Source organism: Mesoplodon densirostris, chromosome 9 (genome assembly GCF_025265405.1).
Source record: "Mesoplodon densirostris isolate mMesDen1 chromosome 9, mMesDen1 primary haplotype, whole genome shotgun sequence".
Taxonomy (NCBI): Eukaryota; Metazoa; Chordata; class Mammalia; order Artiodactyla; family Ziphiidae; genus Mesoplodon; species Mesoplodon densirostris.
Window position 1 is genome coordinate 22,254,150 of NC_082669.1, and position 24,790 is coordinate 22,278,939.

The window sequence follows — 24,790 nt, forward strand, 5'->3', positions numbered from 1 at the left end:
GGAACAGCACATCTATCACATCAGTGTTTTACAACTGAAACTGAATTTAAAATTTTATCATAAATTTCTGTGTTCTACTTTCTTTTATTCTGGAATATATTACTATAGTTGGGGTCAACATAAATCTCAGGAGCATTGATATCAGTCAAACAGTTTGTAATTCTTTAAAAGGCTGAACTACAAAGCTAGACAGACCTGGGTTAGGATCCCACACCCACATTTACTAGCAGTGTACTTTGGGCAAGACACTCAATCTCTCTATGCCTCAGTTTCCTAATTTGTAAACTGTGGATAGTAATTTTTACAGGGAGGGTGATCAGATAATTTATGTCCAAACTTATGTGCTGGCAGGGGGATATTATTAATAATTATATTTGAACAAATGGCATAAACCAGGACCACCCCAGGCAAACTGAGGACTATGGTCACCCTATTTTTAGGCACTGGAGAGAGGATTAAATGAGAAGATAAATATAAAGCACTTAGCACAGAGCCTGACACATAGTAAGTGCACATAAATACTGGCCACTACTGTTTTTTTTTTTTTTCACTACTTGTTTTTACAATTAAATTGAAAAGTTCCATTGTTTTGGCTTTGCTTTTCTCTCTTTTAACAATAATATGCTTGATATTCTTCCTTATGATAAAGAATAGTGGGCTGAAGTAAGGAGAGCTTAAACTTTTTCAAGACTGAGAAAAACCTAATAAAAACTCAAACAACCAATTTCTCTAAAGGAGAAGCAATGTTGAAAGACACTGCAGAAACTCCTAGTTATAAGGAAGATTCTGGAATGATAGTGCATGACCTATCTGTGAACTGTTTGTACCACTAGAAGCATGAACAGAAGCACTGGAATTTTAATGATTTTGTATGGCATTTCTCAGGTTTTGCTCTTAAGATCCTTTTACACTTAAAAAAATTCCTGAGGACCACAAAAGAGCTTTTGTTTATATGAGTTATATCTGTTGATATTAGAAATAAAAATGGAGACAATTTAAAAATATTCATTTAGGGAATTCCCTGGCGGTCCAGTGGTTAGGACTCTGCCGAAGGCCTGGGTTCGATCCCTGGTCTGGGAGCTAGGATCCTGCAAGCTGTGCAGCGCGGCACCAAAAAGAAAAAAAAAAGTCATTCAAATTAACAATAACTTCATCATATAGTAACACAACTAACACATTTAAATGAAAGAAACTATCTTTTTTTTTTTTTTTTTTTTTTTTGCGGTACGCGGGCCTCCCACCGTTGCGGTTAGGACGATGTACGTGTCCCCTGCATCGGCAGGCGGACTCACAACCACTGCGCCACCAGGGAAGCCCGAAAGAAACTATCTTTACAAAACAAAAATATTAGAGGATTAATGTGTTACCTTTCTACAGATCTCCTTTCGACTGGTTTAGTAGGACTGAAACTGATTCTCATATCAGCCTTTTTATGCAATTTGTTGCAATACGTTATTTTGGTGGAAATGTATGAAAAAGATATGTTGTTGGAAAAGTGAGGGAGTATTTCAATAGCTTTTCCAGATAATTGTGGTTATTCTTTGATACTACACCAAAACTCCACAGTAGCTTCTTAATTCTTAATTTATTTATTTAATTAATTTATTTTTGGCTGCATTGGGTCTCCGTTGCTGCGTGCGGGCTTTGTCTAGCTGCGGCGTGCGGTGGCTACTCTTTGCTGTGGTGTGCCGGCTTCTCATTGCGGGGGCTTCTCTTGTTGCGGAGCACGGGCTTCAGTAGATGTGGTTTGCGGGCTCTAGAGTGCAGGCTCGGTAGTTGTGGTTTGTGGGCTCTAGAGCGAAGGCTCAGTAGTTGTGGTTTGCGGGTTCTAGACGGCAAGCTCAGTAGTTGTGGCACACGGGCTTAGTTGCTCCGCGGCATGTAGGATCTTCCCGAAGCAGGGATCGAACCCGTGTCCCCTGCATTGGCAGGAGGATTCTTAACCACTGCGCCACCAGGTAAGTCCCCACATTAGCTTCTTAAAGGTTAGTTATAAAGTGGAATCTGAGGTCAGATCTATGAACTTTTTGTATGGTTACATTAAAAAACATCAGTCTGTCCTGCACTTTGAATGAATCTTTTGCTCATAATTTTGTAACATCATCTATTAGTCAGTTGGAAAATATCGGGTCACTGAGTTAGGCAGATATTCCAAATGTTTACACATTTCAGAAACTTAATACCTTAGAACATTCTAGAAAACATACGAACACACAAGCACACATTCCATTAGCCATCAGAACAATGATGTCATCACATGTCATGTTGCCTCTGGAAAACTCCATGGTGCATTTGTGAAAAAATAAGAATGATAAAGACAAATCATGTCTTACTATGAAAATAGCTTTGATTGCATGATTCATTGAAAAAGCATTAGTCTCAGGCCACACTTTAAAAACAGGTGATTAGGGCTTCCCTGGTGGCGCAGTGGTTGAGAGTCCACCTGCCGATACAGGGGACACGGGTTTGTGCCCCGGTCCGGGAAGTTCCCACATGCCGCGGAGCGGCTGGGCCCGTGAGCCATGGCCGCTGAGCCTGCGCGTCCGGAGCCTGTGCTCCGCAACGGGAGAGGCCGCAACAGTGAGAGGCCCGCGAACCGCAAAAAAAAGAAAAAAAAAGAACAGCTGATTAGGTATGTTATGACCCATCAGATAAACAAAAAAAGCAAAAAACTTACCACCTCCTTCTCTCTCTCTCCCTCTCTTAAACCAATAGACAGTATGTCATAACACACAAATAGTAAAATACTAAAACACAGTCCCAAGTGGCAACTTCAAATCTCTTTACATGAAGATAAGTAGACAAGCTTATAGAAACAGATGGCTTCTAATTTAAAGGTCTTTCTCATTTTTTGGAGTTTGAACCCTGTTAATCATTAGCATTTCAATGCATGGGGGGCAGGTATCTTTGGGGAGTTCAAAATGCTTTGCTTCTGCCTCTATTCCCCATCTCACCCCCCAGACTCTGCAGAAACATATGGGGTGGCAGAACCCCACTAAAAATATTTTAGTACATGTTTTCTGTTTGCAACCTGGACTGGAAGCTACCCATTTACTTTGGAACATGTTTTCTTTGCAAGTATAGGACAGAAGATGATATTCTTACCTGGAGTTGGTCATATGTGACGAACTGCTAGATAAATCCATTTTGCTCTCCTTGTTCTGCTACTCCAGGCTTTTCAAAGTAGGATGATGGGGCAGGTTGATCGTATTTTTTTGGAAAAAGCCATTCGCTAACTGGTTTAGGCTGTAGGAACTTCAGGCAGCAATACTGCCAAGGAGAAACGTTTTTAGGCACCTTGTCCCTTACTTTTCTATTCAGTTTCCCAGTGCATTTACCATATCCTTCTGGCTGCGTGGTAGGTCCCACTGTGTGGCCCACCCGGGGCCTATCCTCCTGGGAAATGAACTGCCTTCAAGATTACCTACTCCTTTGCCTCCTCATTTATTCTGCAGCAAACACCCTTTGTATTCTTTCAATGAAGTCTGATTTTAGCTTAGGTGAGTCCAGACTGAGATACAGTGTTAGTGGATGTCAAGTCAATTAAAATTATTTACACGAAGGCATGAATGATGGATGGGTACCAAGTGTTTAAGAACTAAGAACCAACTGATGCACTGAACAAATAAACTTGAAAACGGGTGACTACATGTAGCCATTGAATGCACTGCTCAGCTTCTCTTTGCAACCATATTAAAACCCCATAAGCCACTAATAAGGACCTGCTGTGTAGCACAGGGAACTCTACTCAATACTCTGTAATGGACTATATGGGAAAGGAATCTAAAAAAGAGTGGGTATATGCGTAAGTATAACTGATTCACTTCGCGTACACCTGAAACACAACATTGTAAATCAACTATAATCCAATTAAAAAAAAACCCAAACCAATAAGCCATTTAAGTTTTAATCTATGATAATTGTCCCAAGTGCCCACTCTGTAACTGAAAGGCTAACCTGGTAATGCAAGAAATGAGACGTGAGGTCACCGAATGGTTATGCTTTGAAGCCCCACAGGTTTGGATAGTTAAGGTGAAAGAGGGTGAAGTGCCAAGAGGGCAGCTCTCATTTGAGCGAGATGTTTTGACTTCAAGGCCGCCGGTAAAAATTCTGGGGTTTCCAGGAGTTCCTCTCGACGTTTCATTATTCCTCGTATTAACTTTTTTTTTTTTTTTTTTTAACTTCAGTGTTATGGAAGCGCCAGACTGGGATTTCCAACTGTGTTTTTAGGTCAAGATGGGGCCTGGAACTTGGGTGTACAAGAGATAGTTTAAGCTAACGCCATCTCCGCCCTCCTTTGCAGGGTGCCCTCTCTTCCTCTCTCGCAGCTGTTCCAACCTCCGTCCGGGCTTGGCTGAGGGGAGACGACGGGGTGATTATCCAGCCCAGAAGGCCATTAACGGCATTATTCCTGAGTCTCCAGATTCTTGCTCTCGCCGTGACCTGTCAACAGGCAGGCGGTGCGGCGCCTGCGAAGATCCAGAGCCGGTGCTGCGCGCTGGACGCAAGCAACAGGCACGACCGGCGTGCCGTCACTCCGAGACTCTCCAGCGACAGCAGAGGGCGGCGCACGAACACTCTCCTTTCTTTAACTCTTCTTCACAGAGTCCCACCCCCATCGGAAATGGAGCCGTCTCTACGTTCCCTCACTTCCGGGCCAGACGCCCGTCGCTTAGCGGGAGCGAGCACGCCCGTGCGCGGCAACTTTGTTCCCGCCTCCTTTGCCCCTGACACCACTCACCTTGGGCTTTCTCGGAGCGCGACGTGCGTGCGCGTCCCCGGCCTTACGTCAGGGCCGAAGAGGGGAAAGGCCGAAAGAGCGAGGCTAGAAGGAGGGGTTGTGGAGGTTAGGGCCCAACCAGCAAGTCCCATCTCCCTCCCTCCTCCTGACGAGGAGCGGAGAGGGAAGGGGAGGAGCGAGCTGGGCCGGCCGCGCACATCAGGAGCCTCCTCGTGGAGGGGGGGGGAGCGGAGGAAAGGGGCAGCACCGCCACCTCTGCTCGCCGCGGCGAAGGAAGAAGAAAGTCAGGGCCCATACCCACCCCTACAGACTCAGAAACGCCCCCCCGCCCCCATCTCCCCGGAAACAGCCCCCCGCCCAGCCCCGCACACTCGCTGCCCCAACCGTGAGCCGCAGCCCGGTCGCCCCCGCCTCGCCCCGCCCCGCCCCGCCGCCCGTCCCTGTGGGCCGCAGAGTGCGCGAGGCCCTAGGCCGGGAGTTGTTGTCAGGCCCAGGCCACTTCTGAGGCGCCCGCCGTGTGTCGCCGCCACCACAGGAGGACAACGTCGACGAGGAGAAGGAGGCGGCGGAGGCGTGTTGTTGTCTCGCCCACTCCCCTCCCCTGAACTCGCACCCAACGTCAGGGCCCGATGGAGTGAAGCGAAGACGAAGGTGGTACTTCCGCGTTGCGCTGCCCGAGCCGAGAGCGCGGCCGAGGTCGCTCTCCCCCACCCCCGGGGGCACTTGGAGGACTCCGGACTCCCCCGCAGGTCAGCGCCCGGCGCATCTGGTGTTTTTGCTGCCGAGGCTAGGAAGACGAGCACGATCGGGAGCTCCTCCGCCCGAATTCCTTGCTTCCCTCGGGCCCGGAGGCCGCTGCGTACCCCACTGTGATCTGGAATCCAGGGACCCGAGTCCCGACCCGGATTATCGTGGCGCGTCTCCCGGCCGGCCCTGGTGCTCGGTGTCCCTCCGCCACCGCCGCCGCCGTTCCCGTTTCCGGCGGGGGAGATGGCCAGGATCTGACCCGGGAGGAGGCCGCACCCGCGCCGCGCTCTGCGGCGGGCTCTAGGCGATGCCGAGCAGCTCGGACACGGCGCTGGGGGGAGGCGGGGGCTTGAGCTGGGCGGAGAAGAAGTTGGAGGAACGCCGCAAGCGGAGGCGATTCCTGTCCCCTCAGCAGCCGCCGCTGCTGTTGCCGCTCCTGCAGCCGCAGCTCCTGCAACCGCCGCCGCCCCCGCCGCCTCTGCTCTTCCTGGCTGCTCCCGGCACGGCCGCCGCCGCAGCCGCCGCCGCCGCGGCCTCCTCCTCTTGCTTCAGCCCGGGCCCCCCTCTGGAGGTCAAGCGGCTGGCGAGAGGCAAGAGGCGCGCAGGAGGGCGGCAGAAGCGGCGCCGCGGGCCCCGCGCCGGGCAGGAGGCGGAGAAGCGTCGGGTCTTCTCGCTGCCCCAGCCGCAGCAGGACGGCGGTGGCGGTGCTAGTAGCGGCGGGGGTGTGACCCCGCTGGTGGAGTACGAGGATGTAAGCTCCCAGTCCGAGCAGGGGCTGCTGCTGGGGGGGGCCAGCACGGCAACGGCGGCGACGGCTGCCGGGGGAACGGGAGGCAGCGGCGGGAGTCCGGCCTCCTCCTCCGGCACCCAGCGGCGCGGGGAGGGGTCGGAGCGCAGGCCCCGCCGGGACCGCCGCAGCAGCAGCGGCCGCAGCAAGGACCGCCACCGCGAGCACCGGCGGCGGGACGGGCAGCGCGGCGGCGGCGGCGAGGCCTCCAAGTCCCGCAGCCGCCACGGCCACGGCGGCGAGGAGCGGGCCGAGGCCGCCAAAAGCGGGAGCAGCAGCAGCAGCGGCGGCCGCCGGAAAAGCGCCTCGGCCACGTCCAGCAGCAGTAGCAGCCGCAAGGACCGAGACCCGAAGGCCCACCGGAGCCGGACTAAGTCGTCCAAGGAGCCGCCGTCGGCCTACAAGGAGCCGCCCAAGGCCTACCGGGAGGACAAGACCGAGCCCAAGGCCTACAGGCGGCGGCAGCGGTCCCTGAGCCCGCTGGGAGGCCGGGACGACAGCCCGGTGTCCCACAGGGCCTCGCAGAGCCTGCGGAGCCGCAAGTCCCCCAGTCCGGCGGGAGGCGGCAGCAGCCCCTACTCGCGGCGTCTTGCCCGCTCCCCGAGCCCCTACAGCCGCCGCCGCTCCCCCAGCTACAGCCGGCACAGCTCCTACGAGCGGGGCGGCGACGTGTCCCCCAGCCCATACAGCAGCAGCAGCTGGCGCCGCTCCCGGAGCCCCTACAGCCCTGTGATCAGGTGAGTCCGGCGTCCCGGCGTCTGTCTCGGGCTGGGCCGGCCAGAGCCCCGGAGGCAGGGCAAGAGGCGATGGGGCGCTGCAGCATTCCAGTTGGCCGGCGAGGCGAGAAAACCTCACCTGGCACGGGGCTTCCGGTGGGGAGGGGCGTTTTCGCGCGCCCCGAGCACCTTGTGGGGGCTTCGGAGGGGACAAAGCAACAGGTCCGGCAGAGTTTCTCCTCGCTCTATCGGGGAAGGGTTCTGGGGAAGGGTTCACCGTTTTAAACGTGTTGCGTTAATCCATTTAAACGGGTTTCTCTAAACTGCTCTTTGCTTTTCCAGCGCAGTTGCTTTGGGTTAGCCTGGAGGGTGATTTGTCACAGTTTTGAAAGCCCTCCGAACAGGTTTCGTTGCTGGAGACTTAGGAGTGGATTGCAGCTTAGGGAGTAAGCATTTGTAAAGGAGAATCGGCGCCAGGTGCTGATGTCAGAGTTAGATGTGGGTTGCAAATGTTTCATATGATTAGTATAGTGGTGGGAAAAGCAGCCTTTCTGTCAAGTTCATTCTTTCAATATGTGAAAAAGCTTACGGTTCTTGATTCGTAAGATAAGGAAGATACTCATTTTATGGTATTCTTGTGTGGAATAGTTTTTTTTTTTTTTACCTGATCTTCCAAAGTCATGATTTTAAAAAGTAGAAAAAAATGATGAGATTGTGGTTTCTGTGTTGGTTTGTGGTGACACCCAGTTGCTAATAACGTAATATAAACATAAGCTAGTTGGTGTAATCCAGTGTAGCCACCGAGTGAATGGCTTAGTACTGGATGTTTCTTAAACTATCACACTATCTGCTAGTACTTTAAATTACTGTTTACACTTACTTTAAAGTTAACTAGACCTTTAAGTGTCAGGATCTTTGTTCAGATATCTTTGAAAGGTATACTTTAATCTAGTGAAATTGGAGTAAATCTTTAATACAGCTGTTAATGCCTTGCCTGTTATATAATGCTGTTCTCCAAAAACGGTGTGTGCATTGATATATATTTATCTGTTAAGCAAAATGAATTAAAAGTAACTTCTGAGGATATTACAGGTTCTTAAATTCTTTTAGATGTCTAGAAATTCTAGGCCTTATAGTTTAGGGTATTACGAATTGTTTGCATCCGTTGTTTTTTCCTATTGGTTTTACTTTTCAGTAATGCCCAGCAGCTGCTGAGTACCTCTAAGCACGGTTATGTTGAATCTCAATACAACATGTGTACCAGTAAAATTAGATCTCTTTGAAGCATCAGCCTAGTAAGTGTAAAGATGTGATGCGAGTGGAGATCCGTGTGTGTTTGTCTTTAAACCAAACCAGCTGTATAAATCTCTTCATTCTTGCAGGGTTCAAGCACACTTTCAATGCTAGTTGATGCCTTAAGCAAAGACTATCAACATTGAAAACTCATTTCACCATATCTAGCTTCTGTGTCTTGTACGAGTTTATATTTTACTTAATTAAAATAAGTTTGCCAAAAGGCTTGCATTTTTTGCAGATGAATTTGTTTTTGACGGAGTAGGTCAAAGTTTCAGTGCTTTAGATAGCAATTTTAAGTGTATGATGCAACTTTAGGAATGGATTTTGTGTTTATCAGGCCTTTTAGTTGCTGGATACTTCAGTGAGGTCCTTTATTATCTGATAGTGCTGTGTATTTTATATTTATTTCAGAGCAGTGGTATGTGCATTTGGGATTATTTGTATTTAGCAAATATTTATTGAGCACGTATTATATGCCAGATACTGTTTTAAGGACTGGAATATAGCAATGAAGAGAGACAAGGTCCTTGCCCTCATGAGGCTTGCGTTCTAGAGGACCATTCGTTACTGAATCTTTTCCTGGTGTCTGTATTGACCACCAGTGTTTCTAAGTGATTGGATTTGGAAGAAGCTTTAGAATATTTTGGCCAACATTCCTGACATCCAGCCTTTTGGTTGTGTGCCTGTATACATCTAGAGGTGGGAAGATGTTACTTTGAGACAGCTTATTCCATTAGAATTCCATGTATTCTGGTTTGCCCAGTGTCTTAGCAACACCCTTGGAGACTCAGTTTCCTAAACTATAAGAGCGAAATACTTGTTTTTTTTGGATTATTCCAAAGATTAAATGAAAATTTGTTTTATGTACACTTAAAATTGGTGAATTTTGCTGTACTTAAATTACATCTCAATAAAGCTGATTTTTTTTAAAGGGAAAAAAAGATTTGTGTTGTATTCCTAGTGCTCAATGTAGTATCTGGCACAAGTAGACTCAGTAATTGTTGAATGGGTGAAGGAAGGGATGATGGCGTTTATTGAGCATGTGAAATATTGTGGGCCTGGATATGTAAGGATTTAATAGAGACTGTGTTTTGCTATAGGAAATAGCAGAGTGGTCTTTTTCCAGCCCACATGGAGCTTATATATGAATGAATTGTCACTGTAGATATCTTTAAGGAAATGCATGCACATTCAAAATGGTATTGAGACCATGGAAAGAAGATTTTCTCTGTGTTAGTTCCTAGAATAAATCCTCTCTATTCTGTTGACTTCTACTTCACAACCTGCTCTTTGCCACCATCTGAATCTTCAGCCCTCTGCTGCTCATGCTTTTCATCAAGTCCCTTCTTAGCTTTCCTTTTTCCCCTGTATAACCGGGTTACCGTATTTTCTTTGCTACTTGACTGCTGGGATGTGAGAAGTCATATAATTCTGCTGATTGGCCTTATAATAAATGTACAGGTGGACTGAAGAGAGGGGCTGTTCAGAATGAGAGGCAGGAGTACTGACATTCAGGTTTTACTGAATGCCAGGCATTGACAAATACTTAACATATATTCACCTCCAAAACCCATGTTGTGGTTGGAACATTCCTGTTGATAGATTGGGAAACGGAAGCTCTAAAAAGTTAAGTGATTTGTTAAGTTAAGTGATTTAAGTTAAGTTAAGTGATTTGTTCCAAGGTCAGCTTGGATTCAAACCCTGGGCTGATTCTGAAGTACAAGCTCTTGATATTGTGCTGTATTGAACCTCACATGGGGTTCAGGGGAGCTGACCACCTCACTTAATGATCTGTTTTGCTAAAATTCACCCCCTGTTTGGATATTTATGCGTTAATTTCTGTTTCCTGGCCATCTTTGCAGCATTTTGAAGATTAAAAAAACCAAATTATTCTAAAGGTTCTTTCAGCTCATTTTGTCTTTTAATTTGTAGGTTTTATGAATAGGAGGCTAAAAACATTTTTTTGTTTCTTTGTGGTTCGCGGGCCTCTCACTGTTGTGGCTTCTCCCATTGCGGAGCACAGACTCCGGACGCGCAGGCTCAGCGGCCATGGCTCACGGGCCCAGCCGCTCCGCGGCATGTGGGATCTTCCTGGACCGGGGCACGAACCCGTGTCCCCTGCATTGGCAAGCAGACTCTCAACCACTGCGCCACCAGGGAAGCCCCTAAAAACATTTTTTGAAGACACTAATAATAGTTATTGAGGGTTGTTTTGCAATGGGATGTCTTGGTCTGAAGTCACTCAAGTCAGACCAGTTATAATCAGTACAATAAATTGTTATATATAACTGATTTCTCTCTCTGAACCTGTGGAAGTTCTCTTCCACCAAGAAGCAGCAGAAGCCTCTGTAATGGAATAATATTGAGACCCTGAGAATCTAAAAATGGGCATACCCTAGATGGAAATTTAAATGAATTTATTAGTATTCACTTGCATATGATACGCGGTATCTCTTGTTGTGGATTATTTAGTGTTTTGTCCTAAAAACTAGTGCTCAGAAATATATGAAATGACGACATTCCAGAATTTTAAAAAAGCTATTACTCATAAAATACTGATTTGATATGTACTTACTGGAAATAAGTCATGAATATCCCTAGATGAATTGAATTCTTAAAATGCTTTTCAAAAGTGTTAAAAATACAGGATAGTTGGATAAATGCAGAAACACTCAGAAGGAATGGGAGTTTAAATGAACTGTCTTAAGTCTCCAAACTGTAATCCTCTCATTCCCAGGATGGGCTTGTGTTTTGCTGCTTCTCTGACCCAGCCTTGCCTGACATGTACATCTACTCGTTCTCTATCACATTTTTGTTCTAACACTAATATTTATTCCATTTCCAGTCCCTTAGTTCAGGCCCTCATTTGTAATCAGACTTCCTGTTATTCTTTTCTTCCCAATTCATTCTTCATTCAGGAGAGTTTGCTGAAAATTTTGGTTAGATTGTATCACTTCCATTAATTAAGTTCAAATTTTCTAATGCATTGTCAGGTAATGCCTTTTATATCTGGTCCCATTGTATCAGAGTTCTATTTTTAGAGGCACTTTTATTTCTCTACATTTTTCCTTTTGCTGTTCTTTTAGCTGGAAATGCCTTTTTTCCTCTTCTCTGCCTCCAGCTTTGCGTTCAAAACCCAGCTCAAATTCCACCATCTTGAGACCTTTACTCCATTCATCCAGAAAAAGTTAATTCCTTTTCTTATATTCCTATGGCACTTTGGTTTATCTTTGCTGTAGAGCTTTTAAAAGTTTGTGTTTTCCCTACGAGATTGTAAGCTCCTAGAGGACAGATTCCAAAGTGTATTTATTAGTGGTTGAATTAATTTGAGTATTTTTGTCTGCAGATTAATGCAAACCAGCTTTTGCATAAATGCCAGTTGTATCTCTAAATTTAGTTGCTGTTTTGGTTTACGTATACTCTAGGATGGGGGAACTAATTGTTTTGATTTATAAGGAGAAAATTTAAGAACCTCCCCCTTCTAGCTCATGCTTTACTGGAATGAGTCAAGGATGCTGGGAGTCATTTTTAGTGTGAACAGAATAAATTCAGGGACTTCCCTGGCAGTCCAGTGGTTAAGACTCTTCATTTCCAATGCAGGGGGCACGGGTTCCATCCCTGGTCCGGGAAGTAAGATCCCACATGCTGCCTGCCCAGCGCTGCCAAAAAAAAAAAAAAAAAGAATAAATTCAGACTTAGTATTTATATTTGTACTCTGTTGTATGATCAAGGTAAATGATCTGCTTTTCCTGGTGAAAATTTTCTGAGTAGACTGTATGTCAAGCTTTTATTTCCTGACTCTGAAAAATTAATAGCTATTTTTGAGAAACCAGCTGAAAATTAATGTTGCTTAATATTCATATTTATGGTCATTTAAATCTTTTCTCTTATTCTGTATGTTTTCTATGAATATCACTTAAGTGTTTGTTGTTATTTTTGTTTTCGGTTGGCTTTGTTTCATATGTAGATATCTGTAAACTTTAAAGTGGGTGTTGGAAGCAAAAGTATTATGAAAAGTATTGCTTATTCGCAGTGATTTTGTTCCTTGAATTTCTGCACATGCAAATTATGGTAGAATCTAGTGTTCTTAATATATTTGGAAAATAAATGTAGGTTAGAGGATTAAAGTCTAGGTTAAAAATTGGAATTTGCATAAAATGGAAATGAAAAAGGTGCTGAGAGGAACTGAAAACGAAAGTAGTTAATGGGCTGCATGCCCATTTTCTGTTTCTTTTCCGTTTTTTGCATTTTCAGTTGCATAGGGATACTTTCACTGAAGTATTTTATTGACACTTCAAACTTAATTTATCCACCATCTCTTGGAGTCATTTCTTTTTCTGATATTGCTCTTCATTATTTTTCACACAGCTACAAAGAATAATAGAGGCTCATGATAGAAATTTTGTTAGTGCAGAAAAGTATGAGATTATAAGTCCCTTTGAATCCAGCTACCTGAGATGATCATCCCCATGACATTTGGATGAACATTCTTCTAGACTTCTATGTGTATATGCATAAGGACATAAGATTTTACATAACATACTACAATGCTATTTTGTACCCTGTACTCCATAGTATATTCTTTATATTGGCTCCTAGTATTTCTGTTGTATGGATATACCATAACTTCTTTGGCGAAGTCCATTTTGCTAGATTCTTATTTTTTTTATTTTTTTCTATGTTTATGCATCTGTCGCAGAATTTTTGTGTGCATTTGCCCATTACCTCTTCTAGATTGGATTTCCTAGGTATAAAATTGCTGGGGTCAAAAATGGTTTACAGGTTTATAGTTCTGATACACTGTCATATTGCCCTTTTAGAAGGGTTTTACTAATTTATATTTCCCAACAGTGTGAGAATGCCTGTTTCTTCAGTCCCACGATCACTTGGAGTTGTCAGATGTCCTGTTATTTTTTTTCATTTGTGTTTCTTTAATATCTAATAAGGCTGCCTTTCTTTTCATCTGTATGTTGGATGTTCTCATTTCTTGATTCATTATTTGATGTTTTTCTAATTTGTAAGAGCTCTTTGTATTAGATATTAAGTGTTTTTTGTGGTATTAGTATTTTTGTGAGTCTTTTAACCTTGTTTGTGTAACATCTAGTTTTAAGAACTTTTTGATTTGTGTGTGCGTGCACACGTGTTTTAAGTGGCAGTAGTTTCTCCGCAGCATCCAGTGCCAAAACCTTAGTAACCTTAGGAAAAGGTTAGTACCTTTACCTTAGTAAAACCTTCTCTTAGTAAAACCTTCTTAGTAAAACCTTCTCTCCTCTCCCTCCTGAGTTCTACTGAATTGCTTGTTCTAATTTGTCCTTCTGTAATGGTCTTTGGTCTACTCTTTTTTAAAAAAAATTAATTATTTTTGGCTGCGTTGGGTTTTCATTGCTGTGCGCAGGCCTTCTCTAGTTGCAGCGAGCAGGGGCTACTCTTCGTTGCGGTGCGTGGGCTTCTCATTGCGGTGGCTTCTCTTATTGCAGAGCACGGGCTCTAGGCACGTGGGCTTCAGTAGTTGTGGCATGTGGGCTCAGTAGTTGTGGCTCACAGGCTCTAGAGTGCAGGCTCAGTAGTTGTGGTGCACGGGCTTAGTTGCTCCATGGCATGTGAATCTTCCTGGACCAGGGCTTGAACCTGTGTCCCCTACATTGACAGGTGGATTCTTAACCACTGTGCCACCAGGGAAGCCCTTTTATTTCGTTCGAAACTCTTATTTAGTTCGAAACTCTGTAGCTTACATCCTTATTGTTGATTCTGATTGCATTTGAGCTTTTCCTCTTTGAGCCCTTCCTGTTTTCTGCATTCAAATTAATCTCAAAATACCACTTTGATTCTGTCATTTTTTTGTAAAACATTTTTACAGAGTCATATTCTTGAACTGGGCATTTAAGATTTTCCACCATAGACTGACCCAAAATAACCTTATTTCTCACTGTTTGTGTTGATGACAATGCAAACTGGACTCCTTACCATTTTAAAAACATGGAGTTGTAAGCCCCCTGTACGTTAGTTTATGCCCTACCCTCAATTGGCCAATCCTACTTGTCCATTTTTTCAACCGTAGTTCATGTGTCATCTTATCTATGAAGTCTTCATTAATCTCATCCCAAAGTGATTTCTCTTAATGCTTATTGCCCTGAGATCACTTTTATGAATACTTATTATATCCAGGGTTGGATTAATTAGAGTTCTTCACCCCCACCCCTGTATATTGGACGTTTCATTCATTTATTTTAAAAACTAGTTTTATTGAGGTATAACTTTACATATAGTACAGTTCACCAGTTTTAAGTGTACAATTAAATGGGTTTGATGAATCACCACAGTCATGATAACTGGAACATTTCTATTGCCCCCAAAAGTTCCCTGTGCCTCTTTGCAGTCCGTCCCCTACTCTTACCTGTGGTCCTTGGCAACCACCTATTTACTTTCTGTCACATTAGTCTTACCTTTCTTGATGTCATATAAATGCAATTATATGGTATGTAATCTTTGTTGTCTGCCTTTCACTTAGCCCACTTTTGAGATTCACTGATGATGTTGCATGTTCGAGCAGTTTGTTCCTTTTTATTACTGAGTCATATTCCATTTATGAATATACTGCAATTTGCTTATCCCATTACCCAGTTGATAAACAATTGAGTTGTTTCCAGTTTTGAGATGTTATGAACAAAGCTGCTGTGAACATTTGAATATAGATCTTTTGCTCTTATTATTTGTGAGCAAATTAGGGGTGGGACTACTGTGTTGTATGGTTAAGTGAATGTTTGACTTTATAAGAAAATGCCAGCCTGTTTTCCAAAATGGCTGTACCACTTTGCGTTCTAGTCAGCTGTGTATGAGCATTCCAGTTGCTTCACATTCTCACTGAGACTTCAGTTTTTGTCAGTCTTTGACTTTAGCTGTTCTAGTAGAGGTATAGTGGTATATCATTGTGGTTTTATTTGCAATTCCCTAATGACTAATAATGTTGAGCATCTTTCTGTATGCTTATTTGCTCTTCATGTCTTTTGAGAAGTGTCTTAAAATGTTTTGTCCATATTCTTTATGAATTGGGTTGTTTGCCTCATTGAGTTCTGTAGATATTCTGGATACAAACTCTTTATCAGATACATGTTTTGCAAAGGTGAGCCACCGGCTCACCTTTCCTTAAGAGTAATTTCAAAAGCAGAAGTTTTAAATTTTCATGAAATCTCATTTGGCAGTTTTTTCTTTTATGATTTGTGTTCTTTGTCATCGCCTGTGCCCTCAAACTTTGCCTAACTCATGTTCACAGGTTTTTTTCTCCTTGGGTTTTTTTTTAACTTTTTTTTTTTTTTTAATTGAAGTATAGTTGATTTACAGTGTTGTGTTTCTGGTGTACAGTGAAGTGATTCAGTAATTTATATATACTTTTTCATTATAGGTTATTATGAGATATTGAAAATAGTTCCCTGTGCTTATACATCCTTGGTTTTGTAATATACATCTTTAATTTATCACAGTCTACCTTCATATATAATATAACATTACAAGAACATACCTCCATTTTCTTCTTCTTGTCTTTTGTACTGTTCTTGTCATATGTTTTATTTCTACATATGTATAACTTATGTATGTTATGTGTAGACATGAAATATAAAATGAGAAAAGTATTTACCTACTTTTATACATACCTTTTCAAACATTTCTCTTTCCTTTGTGTAGATCCAATTTTTTTTTTTTTTTTTTTGTGGTACGCGAGCCTCTCACTGTTGTGGCCTCTCTCGTTGCGGAGCACAGGTTCCGGACGCGGAGGCTCAGTGGCCATGGCTCATGGGCCCAGCCGCTCCGTGGCATGTGGGATCCTCCCGGACCAGGACACGAACCCGTGTCCCCTGCATCGGCAGGCAGACTCTCAACCACTGCGCCACCAGGGAAGCCCCCAAACTTTAATGTAATATTTTTCTCTGGCCAGAGGGATGGCTTTGAACATTTCTTTTAGTGCAGGTCTGCTGTTTTGTCTGTCTGAAGAAGTCTCCATTGTGAAAGATATTTTTGCTAGGTATGGAATTCTGTATATATGTATTTTTCCCCCTGGGTACTTTGACTTATTTCACTCCTGGCTTGCGTAGTTTGATGAGAGTTTCTGTCATAATTTGTTTTTGTTTCAGCCACTGGATTTTTAAAAACATTTGTTTTTATTTATTTATTTATTATTTTTGGCTGTTTTGGGTCTTCGTCGCTGTGCGTGGGCTTTCTCTAGTTGTGGCGAGCGGAGGCTACTCTTCGTTGTGGTTTGCGGGCTCTAGAGCACGCGGGCTTCAGTAGATGTGGTGCATGGGCTTCGTTGCTCCACGGCATGTGGGATCTTCCTGGACCAGGGCTTGAACCCGTGTCCCCTGAATTAGCAGGCAGATTCTTAACCACTGCGCCACCAGGGAAGCCCCAGCCACTGGATTTTAAGTTCCATGAGTTTCTTTTTTAATCTTAGTGTCTCTTAAGCACCTGCCACCTGTTGTATCTATAGGTGATAGATACCTGACAAATAATATTAAATTGATTTGGATAATAAAATATCAGTATCTCAGAATTTAAACAATTTCACAGGGATTGCACTGAATCTGGAGATTAATTTGAGAGTATTCCTATCTTAATAATGTTGTCATCTTATACATGAAAATGGAATGTCTTTCCATTTATTTAGATTTTCCTTAATCTTTTCAATTTTTAAAAAGTGTTTCAGGGTACAATCCTTGAACTACTTTTTAAAATTCCTAGGTATTTTTTAAGGCTATTATAATGGGTATTTTTGTAATTTAATTTTGAGTGTCCATTGCTAGTGTATAGAACTGCAATAAATTTTGCTATTACCAGGGTCTAATATTGGCCTATGAATAAATTCATGATGACTAGAGTTAGACTAATCAAAAGTATGTGCCTTCGTGCAAATCAAGTATTAAGCCCTTCCTGTGCTATTCTCACCATCTTTCCTTTTTCTCTCTTCAAAAACACGTGTCAAGGGCTTCCCTGGTGGCACAGTGGTTGAGAGTCCTCCTGCCGATGCAGGGGACACGGGTTCGTGCCCCAGTCCGGGAAGATCCCACATGCCGCGGAGCAGCTAGGCCCATGAGCCTTGGCCGCTGAGCCTGCGTGTCCGGAGCCTGTGCTCGGCAACGGGAGAGGCCACAGCAGCGAGAGGCCTGCGTACCGCAAAAAAAAAAAAACCCCAAAAAACACGTCTCAAGACATGATTCAGTGAAACATGAAGACAGGGTTATGCTCAGTGGATTAGAACTTGTTTGCCGGAGCAAATCTGCAGAAAGTCAGCCATCTGTCTTTTTTTTTTTTTTTTTTTTTTTTTTTTAACTTTCAGTGTTCCATTAGGAACATAAAGGAAAGGAAATACACTTTTAGAATAAACACGAAACATTTCAGTGTTACGTTATTTACTTTTTCTAGTTTTTGAAATAACTATACAATTTACTTTTATTTTAAATAGTACAATCAGTGGTCTTTAGTGTATACAGAGTTGTGCAACCATTGCCACTAATTTTAGAACATTTTATCAAACCTGAAAGAAACTCCGTGGTAGTCACTCTGCATTCCCACCTCCCCAAGTCTCTGACAACCGCCAATCTACTTTCTTGTTTCTACGGTCTTGCCTTTTCTGGACATTTCGTATAAATGGAATCATACAGTTTATGGTTTTCTGTGACTGGCTTTTTTCATTAAACTTAATGTTTCTAAGGTTCATATATGTTGTAGCATGTATCAGTACTTCATTCCATTTTTAGCAAAGTAGTGTTCCATTATATGGATATACCATATTTTACCATCAGTTGATGGATACTTGGGTTGTTTACACTTTGGTCTGTTATGAATAATGCTCCTTTGAACACTTGTGTACAGTTTTTGCATGGAGATATGTTTTTATTTATCTTGAGTATATACCTAAGTGTGGAATTTCTGAGTCATATGGTAAGCTTATGTTTAACATTTTAAGAAACTGCCAAACTATTTTTCAGAGTGGCAGCATCAATTTTTATATTCCAACCAACAGTATGTTAGAGTTCCAGTTTTTCCACATCCTTGACAATAGTTGTTTTTTTAATCATAGACATACTTATGTTTAAAGTGCTATCTTATTGTGCTTTTGATTTCATTTCCCTAATGACTAATAATGTTGAGCATTTTTCATGTGTTTATTGGCCATTTGTATATCTTTTGGGGGGAAATGTTTATTCAAATCCTTTACCTATTTTAAAAGCTGGTTGCCTTCTTATTGTTGAATCTTAAGAGTTCTTTATATATTCTGGATCCAAGTCCCTTAATATGACTTGCAACATTTCTCTTTCTCCTAGAGAGACAAACTCTTGTGTTTGGGAGAGTCAACTTTAATTTAGTACAAAGAAATGGAGTCTTCCACAAGTAGCTTGTTGGCAACCACTTGGGCTATTGTAGCAGTATAACTTTGGACAAGTCACTTAGCTTTTGAGACATTGTTTATGGACCCAAAAGAAGAAGAAGAAAAAAGAATTCCTAGGGCAGTGGTCAACAGAACAACCAAAAGACAACTATGTGGTTGGCAGATCTTGTGCCTTGGGTTGTCTGGGTAGAGATACAGTATAAAGGAAAAAGCAAAGACTTAGAAATAATACAGATGTGAATTTAGGCGCTAACTCTGGTGCTTTTGTAGCAGAGCAATATCAAGCAAGTTATTTACTTATCCCTTTTTTTTTTTTTTTTTTTCTTTTTGCGGTATGCGGGCCTCTCACTGTTGTGGCCTCTCCCGTTGCGGAGCACAGGCTCCGGATGCGCAGGCCCAGCGGCCATGGCTCACGGGCCCAGCCGCTCCGCGGCATATGGGATCCTCCCAGACCGGGGCACGAACCCGTATCCCCTGCATCGGCAGGCGGACTCTCAACCACTGCGCCACCAGGGAGGCCCTACTTATCCTTTTTGAGCCCTAGTCTTTCTACTTGTAAAATGGAATGAGTAATTCCTACCTAATAACGAAAACTGGAAACAACCTAAGTACTCTGAATAGGGGGGCAGATAAATAACTTATGGTACAGATACTTGATTTGCAAATATTTTCTCCTGTTGTATCACTTTGTTGATGTCTGTTAAGCACAAAAGTTTTAAATTTTGATGAAGTCTAGTTAATTTTTCTTTTTGTTGCTGTGCTTTGGTATCATACCTAAGAAGGCTTTACCTAATTAAAAGTCACAAAGATTTGTTCTTATATTTTCTCCTAAGAGTTTTATAGTTTTAGTTCTTACATCTTGATCTTCGATTTATTTTCAGTTAATTTTGTGGACTCTCAGTTCTATTCCATTGATTTACATGGCCATTCTTATGCCAGTATGACACAGTCTTGATTATTCTAACTTTGCAGTAATTTTTGAAATCAGGAAGTATGAACCTTCCAAATTTTCTCTTTTAGATTGCTTTGACTTTGTGTTTTTTGTCTTTTTTTTTGTGGGGGCAGGGGAGGGTGGTGGGGATATCCTTTGCACTTCCACACAAATTTTAGGATCAGCTTGCCAATTTGTGCAAAAAAGGCAGTTAAGGATTTTCATAGGGATTGCATTGAATCTAGAGATCAGTTTGGGAGTATTACCATCTTAATAATTTAAGTCATCTAATACCTGAACATGGAATGTCTTTCTGTTTATTTAGAGTTTCCTTAGTATTTTCAATGGTGTTTTTAAGTATTTTCAATGGTGTTTTTTGTTGTAGCTACAATCCTTGCACTTGTTTTGTTAAATTTATTCTTAGGTATTCTATTTAAGGCTATTGCAATGGGAATTATTATTGTAAGTTAGATTTTGGGGGGTAAATTAAAAAAATTGTATTGAAGTATAGTTGATTTACAATGTGTTAATTTCTGCTGTACAGCAGTTACTTAGTTATAGATATATATATATTCTTTTCCATATTCTTTTCTATTATGGTTTACCATAGGATATTGAATTAGTAGTTCCCTGTGCAATACAGTAGGACCTTGTTTTGTAAGTAAATTTTGATTGTCCATTGCTACTGTGTAGAACTACAGTAGCGTTTTTTTTTTTTTTTTTTGGCTGCTCCGCGCATCTTTCAGGATCTTAGTTCCCTGACCAGGGATTGAACCCCGGGCCCTGGCAGTGAAAGTGCTGAGTCCTAACCACTGGACTGCTAGGGAATTCCCTACAGAGGATTTTTCTATATTGATCATGTATCCTGCCATCTTGCTGACTTATTATTAGTTCTAATAGTTTTTTAGTGAATTCCTTAGGATATTCTATATACAAGATATGTTATCTGCAAATAGAGAATGTTTTATTTCTTTATTTTCCCCTGGTCTAGTTCTTTTTCTTGCCTAATTATAACAGCTAGAATTTCAAGTTCAGTGTTGATTAGAAGAGGTGAAATTGGACTACCTTGCCTTGTTCCTGATTAGGTATGGAAAACATTAGGTCTTTCTCCACAAAATGATTTTAGTTGTGAATTTTTCATAAATGCCTTTGTTTTATTTTTTGATTAAAGTTGTTTCCCTCAGAGTCTAATTTTTGGTGTCAGAAAAATTCCAGATGCTTTGGTTGTCCTTTATACACAAGCCTGTGTAATTATCCACTATTGTCCTATGGTGTCCTTTATACACAAGCCTGTGTAATTATCCACTATTGTCCTATGGGCTAGGAAAAGAGGAAGTCTCCTGTTTTGTAGTATGTGCGTAGTGATTAGCCACATCAGTTTCCTCATAGACTATGCTGGAAGAAACATATGAAATATGTTTCATTATGGAAAATATATGCATTAATATTGATAGTGTTTCCTTTAGTGTTATTTAAGCATACATGATTTTCTAAATTTAATTCTTTGGAGTTAAGCAGTTGGTGTACTGGAGTAAATAAATTGATACAACTTTTTTCACTTTTATTAAAGAAAGTAACATTGTAAAATACCATACATTCTGGTTTGTAGTGATTTCTGGTAGTGTTCATCTTTAAAGTTTTCTGTTGGTGTTTATCCTTAAATTTTTCTGCATTTTTCAGTTTTATACAATGAAATTGTGTGACTTTTTTTAACCTATACTCTTTTTATATTTAAAACATATGAAATGCTTGAAAACTGTACAGAGGTGTAGCAAGATGTGAAAGCTACCCTTTATGCCCTTTTCATTCCCATTTCCTTCCAAATATATAACCTTTTAAATAGATTGGTATACATCCTTTTTCTGCATATATACTTACATACAAACATATATACACATAAACATTAAGAATGTTATTATGCCATAAGTGTTGTTTTTTACTTTTTTTTTTTTAACAGTATGATTTGAAGATCTTTCCAAACGGCTACATGGAATTCCATAATGAAATCTATCAGGCTTTATTTAACCATCAACTGTTGGGCACTAAGCTGTTTTTTTGTTTTTTTCTTATATTACAAACAGTCCTTTAAGGAATATCTGAGTGATAACTTTTGACACATTTGGAAATGTTTTTGTAGGATATGTTCTTATAAATGAAATTGCAGATCAAAAGCATTTGATAGGTACTACCGAATTGCCTTTTTTAAAAAGGCTTAGTTAGCAATTTTATATTCCCTCTGATAATTTATATGAGTGACTGTTTCTCTAAATTCTGGTGAATACTTGATGTTTTCAGAATTTTTCTTTTTTTTTTTTTTTTTTTTTTTTTTTGCGGTATGCGGGCCTCTCACTGCTGTGGCCTCCCCCGTTGCGGAGCACAGGCTCCGGACGCGCAGGCTCAGCGGCCATGGCTCACGGGCCCAGTCGCTCCGCGGCATATGGGATCCTCCCAGACCGGGGCACGAACCCGCATCCCCTGCATCGGCAGGCGGACTCTCAACCACTTGCGCCACCAGGGAGGCCCCAGAATTTTTCTTTTTGCCATTGTGATGGTTATAAATTTATTACCAACATTTTATTTTGCCTTTTCTGGTTACCAGAGAGGAGACAACGTTTAAATTTCTTAAATGGCCATTTGTATTTCTTCTGTGACTGAATTATTTTTTTAATCAAGAAGACCCTCTAGTTCTTAAAAAGAAGGAATAAATATAGTTTTACATTAGAAAAATTAGTTTTGCTTATTAAGTCCCTGTGGGATAATGGATGTAAAATGTTTGGTTGTTAATAAAAATAATAAATTTATCTCAATGTTTATATGAAGAAGCTAGTTAACTAAATGTAATTCTGTCTCCTAAATCTTCTTAGTTTAAGTAGAATTTTATCAGTGGACCTATGCCTATTAGTTAACTAGCTGGGTATCAGTTACCCAAAGCATTCTGCTAGTATTTGCAGACTTTCAGAGAAGTAGATGACTTGTTCTTTACTTTTATTAAGCACTTCAGTAAATATCTTTTAACCTCTTATTATATGCCAGACATAGTTTTAGGCACTGGGGTTATAGTGGTAAATAAGACATTGGTGGAGAAGAGGGGTGTATATGTGCTAATTTATCTTTCTAATTTATCAACCTCACTATGATGTTGATAATTAAATGGAGACCTAAATGACAAGCGTCAGCTATGTGATGATCTAAGCATCCCAGGAAGATAAAAAACAATGTTTTAAGGTATCAAATCAAGAAGAAGTATGACTTTCATTTTCTTTTTTCTCATTTTTTAAAAAATTGAAGTATTTATTTACAATGCTGTGTTAGTTTCAGGTGTACAGCAAAGTGATTCTGTTATACATCTCTGTCTCTATCTCTATCTCTATATATCTGTTCTCATTCAGATTCTTTTCCATTATAGCTTATTATAAGATACTGAATATAGTTCCCTGTGTTATACAGTAGGTCCTTATTGTTTATCTGTTTTATATACAGTAGCGTGTATCTGTTAATCCCAAACTCCCAATTTATCCCTCCCCTCCCTTTCCCCTTTGGTAGTTTGCTTTCAATGTCTATGAGTCTGTTTCTGTTTTGTAAATAAGTTCATTTGTATCATTTTTTTTTAGATTGCATATAAGTGATATCATATGTTTGTCTTTCTTTTTCTGACTTAACCTCACTTAGTATGATCAGCTCTAGGTCCATCCATGCTGCTGCAAATGGCCTTATCTCATTCTTTTTTATGGCTGAGTAATATTCTATTGTATATACCTCATCTTCTTTTTTTTTTTTTTTTTTTTTTTTGTGGTACACGGGCCTCTCACTGTTGTGGCCTCTCCTGTTGCGGAGCACAGGCTCCGGACACGCAGGCTCAGCGGCCATGGCTCACGGGCCCAGCTGCTCCGTGGCATGTGGGATTTTCCCGGACCGGGGCACGAACCGGTGTCCCCTGCATCGGCAGGCGGACTGTCAACCACTGCGCCACCAGGGAAGCCCCTACCTCATCTTCTTTATCAGTTCATCTGTTGATGGACATTTAGGTTGCAAAGTGTGACCCTTTGAAGACTCAGAAAAGAGGCTTGTGTGGCTGGAGCCTAGTGAGTGAAGGAGGGTATAATAAAGATGGCAATTTGGGTTTTGTGGATCACAAAAAAGATTTTTATTTTATTCTAAATGCATTGAGAAGCCATTGGAGAGTGTTAGGCGAAGGTGTGGTATAATCCAATTTATGTTTTTAAAAAACAAAGACATAAAATACAAGGCAGTATGTAACAAGTGTTATATGATTTCAGCAAATGAGAAGGCCCATAAAGACAGATAAGAATTAAATAAATGGAGGGGAAGGGTGTAGTATGGTGTGGTAGCAATAAATAATGCCTGGCTTTGAACTGGAAGACTTGCTCTTGAGTATTGACTCTACCTTTTCATAGCTTCTGGCCTCTAAGTAAATTTCTTGGCCCTCTTTATCTTAGTTCTTCCATCTGCTTTCTCTATGCCTTGGTTGATATAAAGAGCAAGTCAAATGAAAAATGCCTATAAAAGTATTTTGTAAACTGTGAGGTTCAGTGTGGTATGCTTGTTTATTTAATAAAAGACCACCATCTGTGTGTTCTTACTTTAAGGGCTGTGGAGTGATACGAAAATGAATTAGATCTGGTGTTTGCTCCTTACAGAGGATATAGTCTAGTAGATAATGTGGTAATATCTAAAGTGCAATGTTACGAACGATAAAGATCTTAAGACGGACGCAGATAAGGTGCCATAGGGATTCAAAGAAAGGAGAGCTTGCTTTTTTCTTGGAGTTGGTGGTACGGCTTTATGAAGAAGGAAGGACTCTTGAACTAGGCCTTGAAAGGTGGATAGGACTTCAGTAGAAGATGGAGGAGAAGAAGATAATCTCAGTGGGTCCATCTGTGGGAGTAATGGTGTGGAGCATTAGGCAAATTCAGAACTTGATAAGGAAAATTAGGTTAGGACCAGACAGATTATGCAGCACGTTAATATTAGACTACGGAAGGTGAATTCTATTCAGTAGGAATACTACCAGCAAGTATTTATTGAGCATCTGCCAGTGCCAGGTCTGTGCTAGTCAGGGCTATGAGAATTCAGTGATCTCAGTTTAGTTGGGGAAGACAGATTATTATTATTATTATTATTATTATTATTTTTGCTGTACGCGGGCCTCTCACTGCTGTGGCCTCTCCCG

At 41.7% G+C, this 24,790-nt stretch overlaps 1 protein-coding gene across 2 annotated transcripts in view; it reads left to right on the forward strand.

Moving 5' to 3' along the window:
* Nucleotides 1–4,989: 4,989 nt before the first annotated feature.
* Nucleotides 4,990–24,790, forward strand: part of CDK13 (cyclin dependent kinase 13) — a 112,282-nt gene continuing 92,481 nt past the window's right edge. The window contains exon 1 of one of the 2 annotated variants that reach the window (XM_060107473.1): nt 4,990–7,012. In XM_060107473.1, the coding sequence (XP_059963456.1) occupies nt 5,796–7,012 (1,217 nt within the window). In that variant the 5' untranslated portion in view covers nt 4,990–5,795. The remainder of the gene's footprint in view (nt 7,013–24,790) is intronic. The other variant, XM_060107474.1, reaches the window with a different exon arrangement.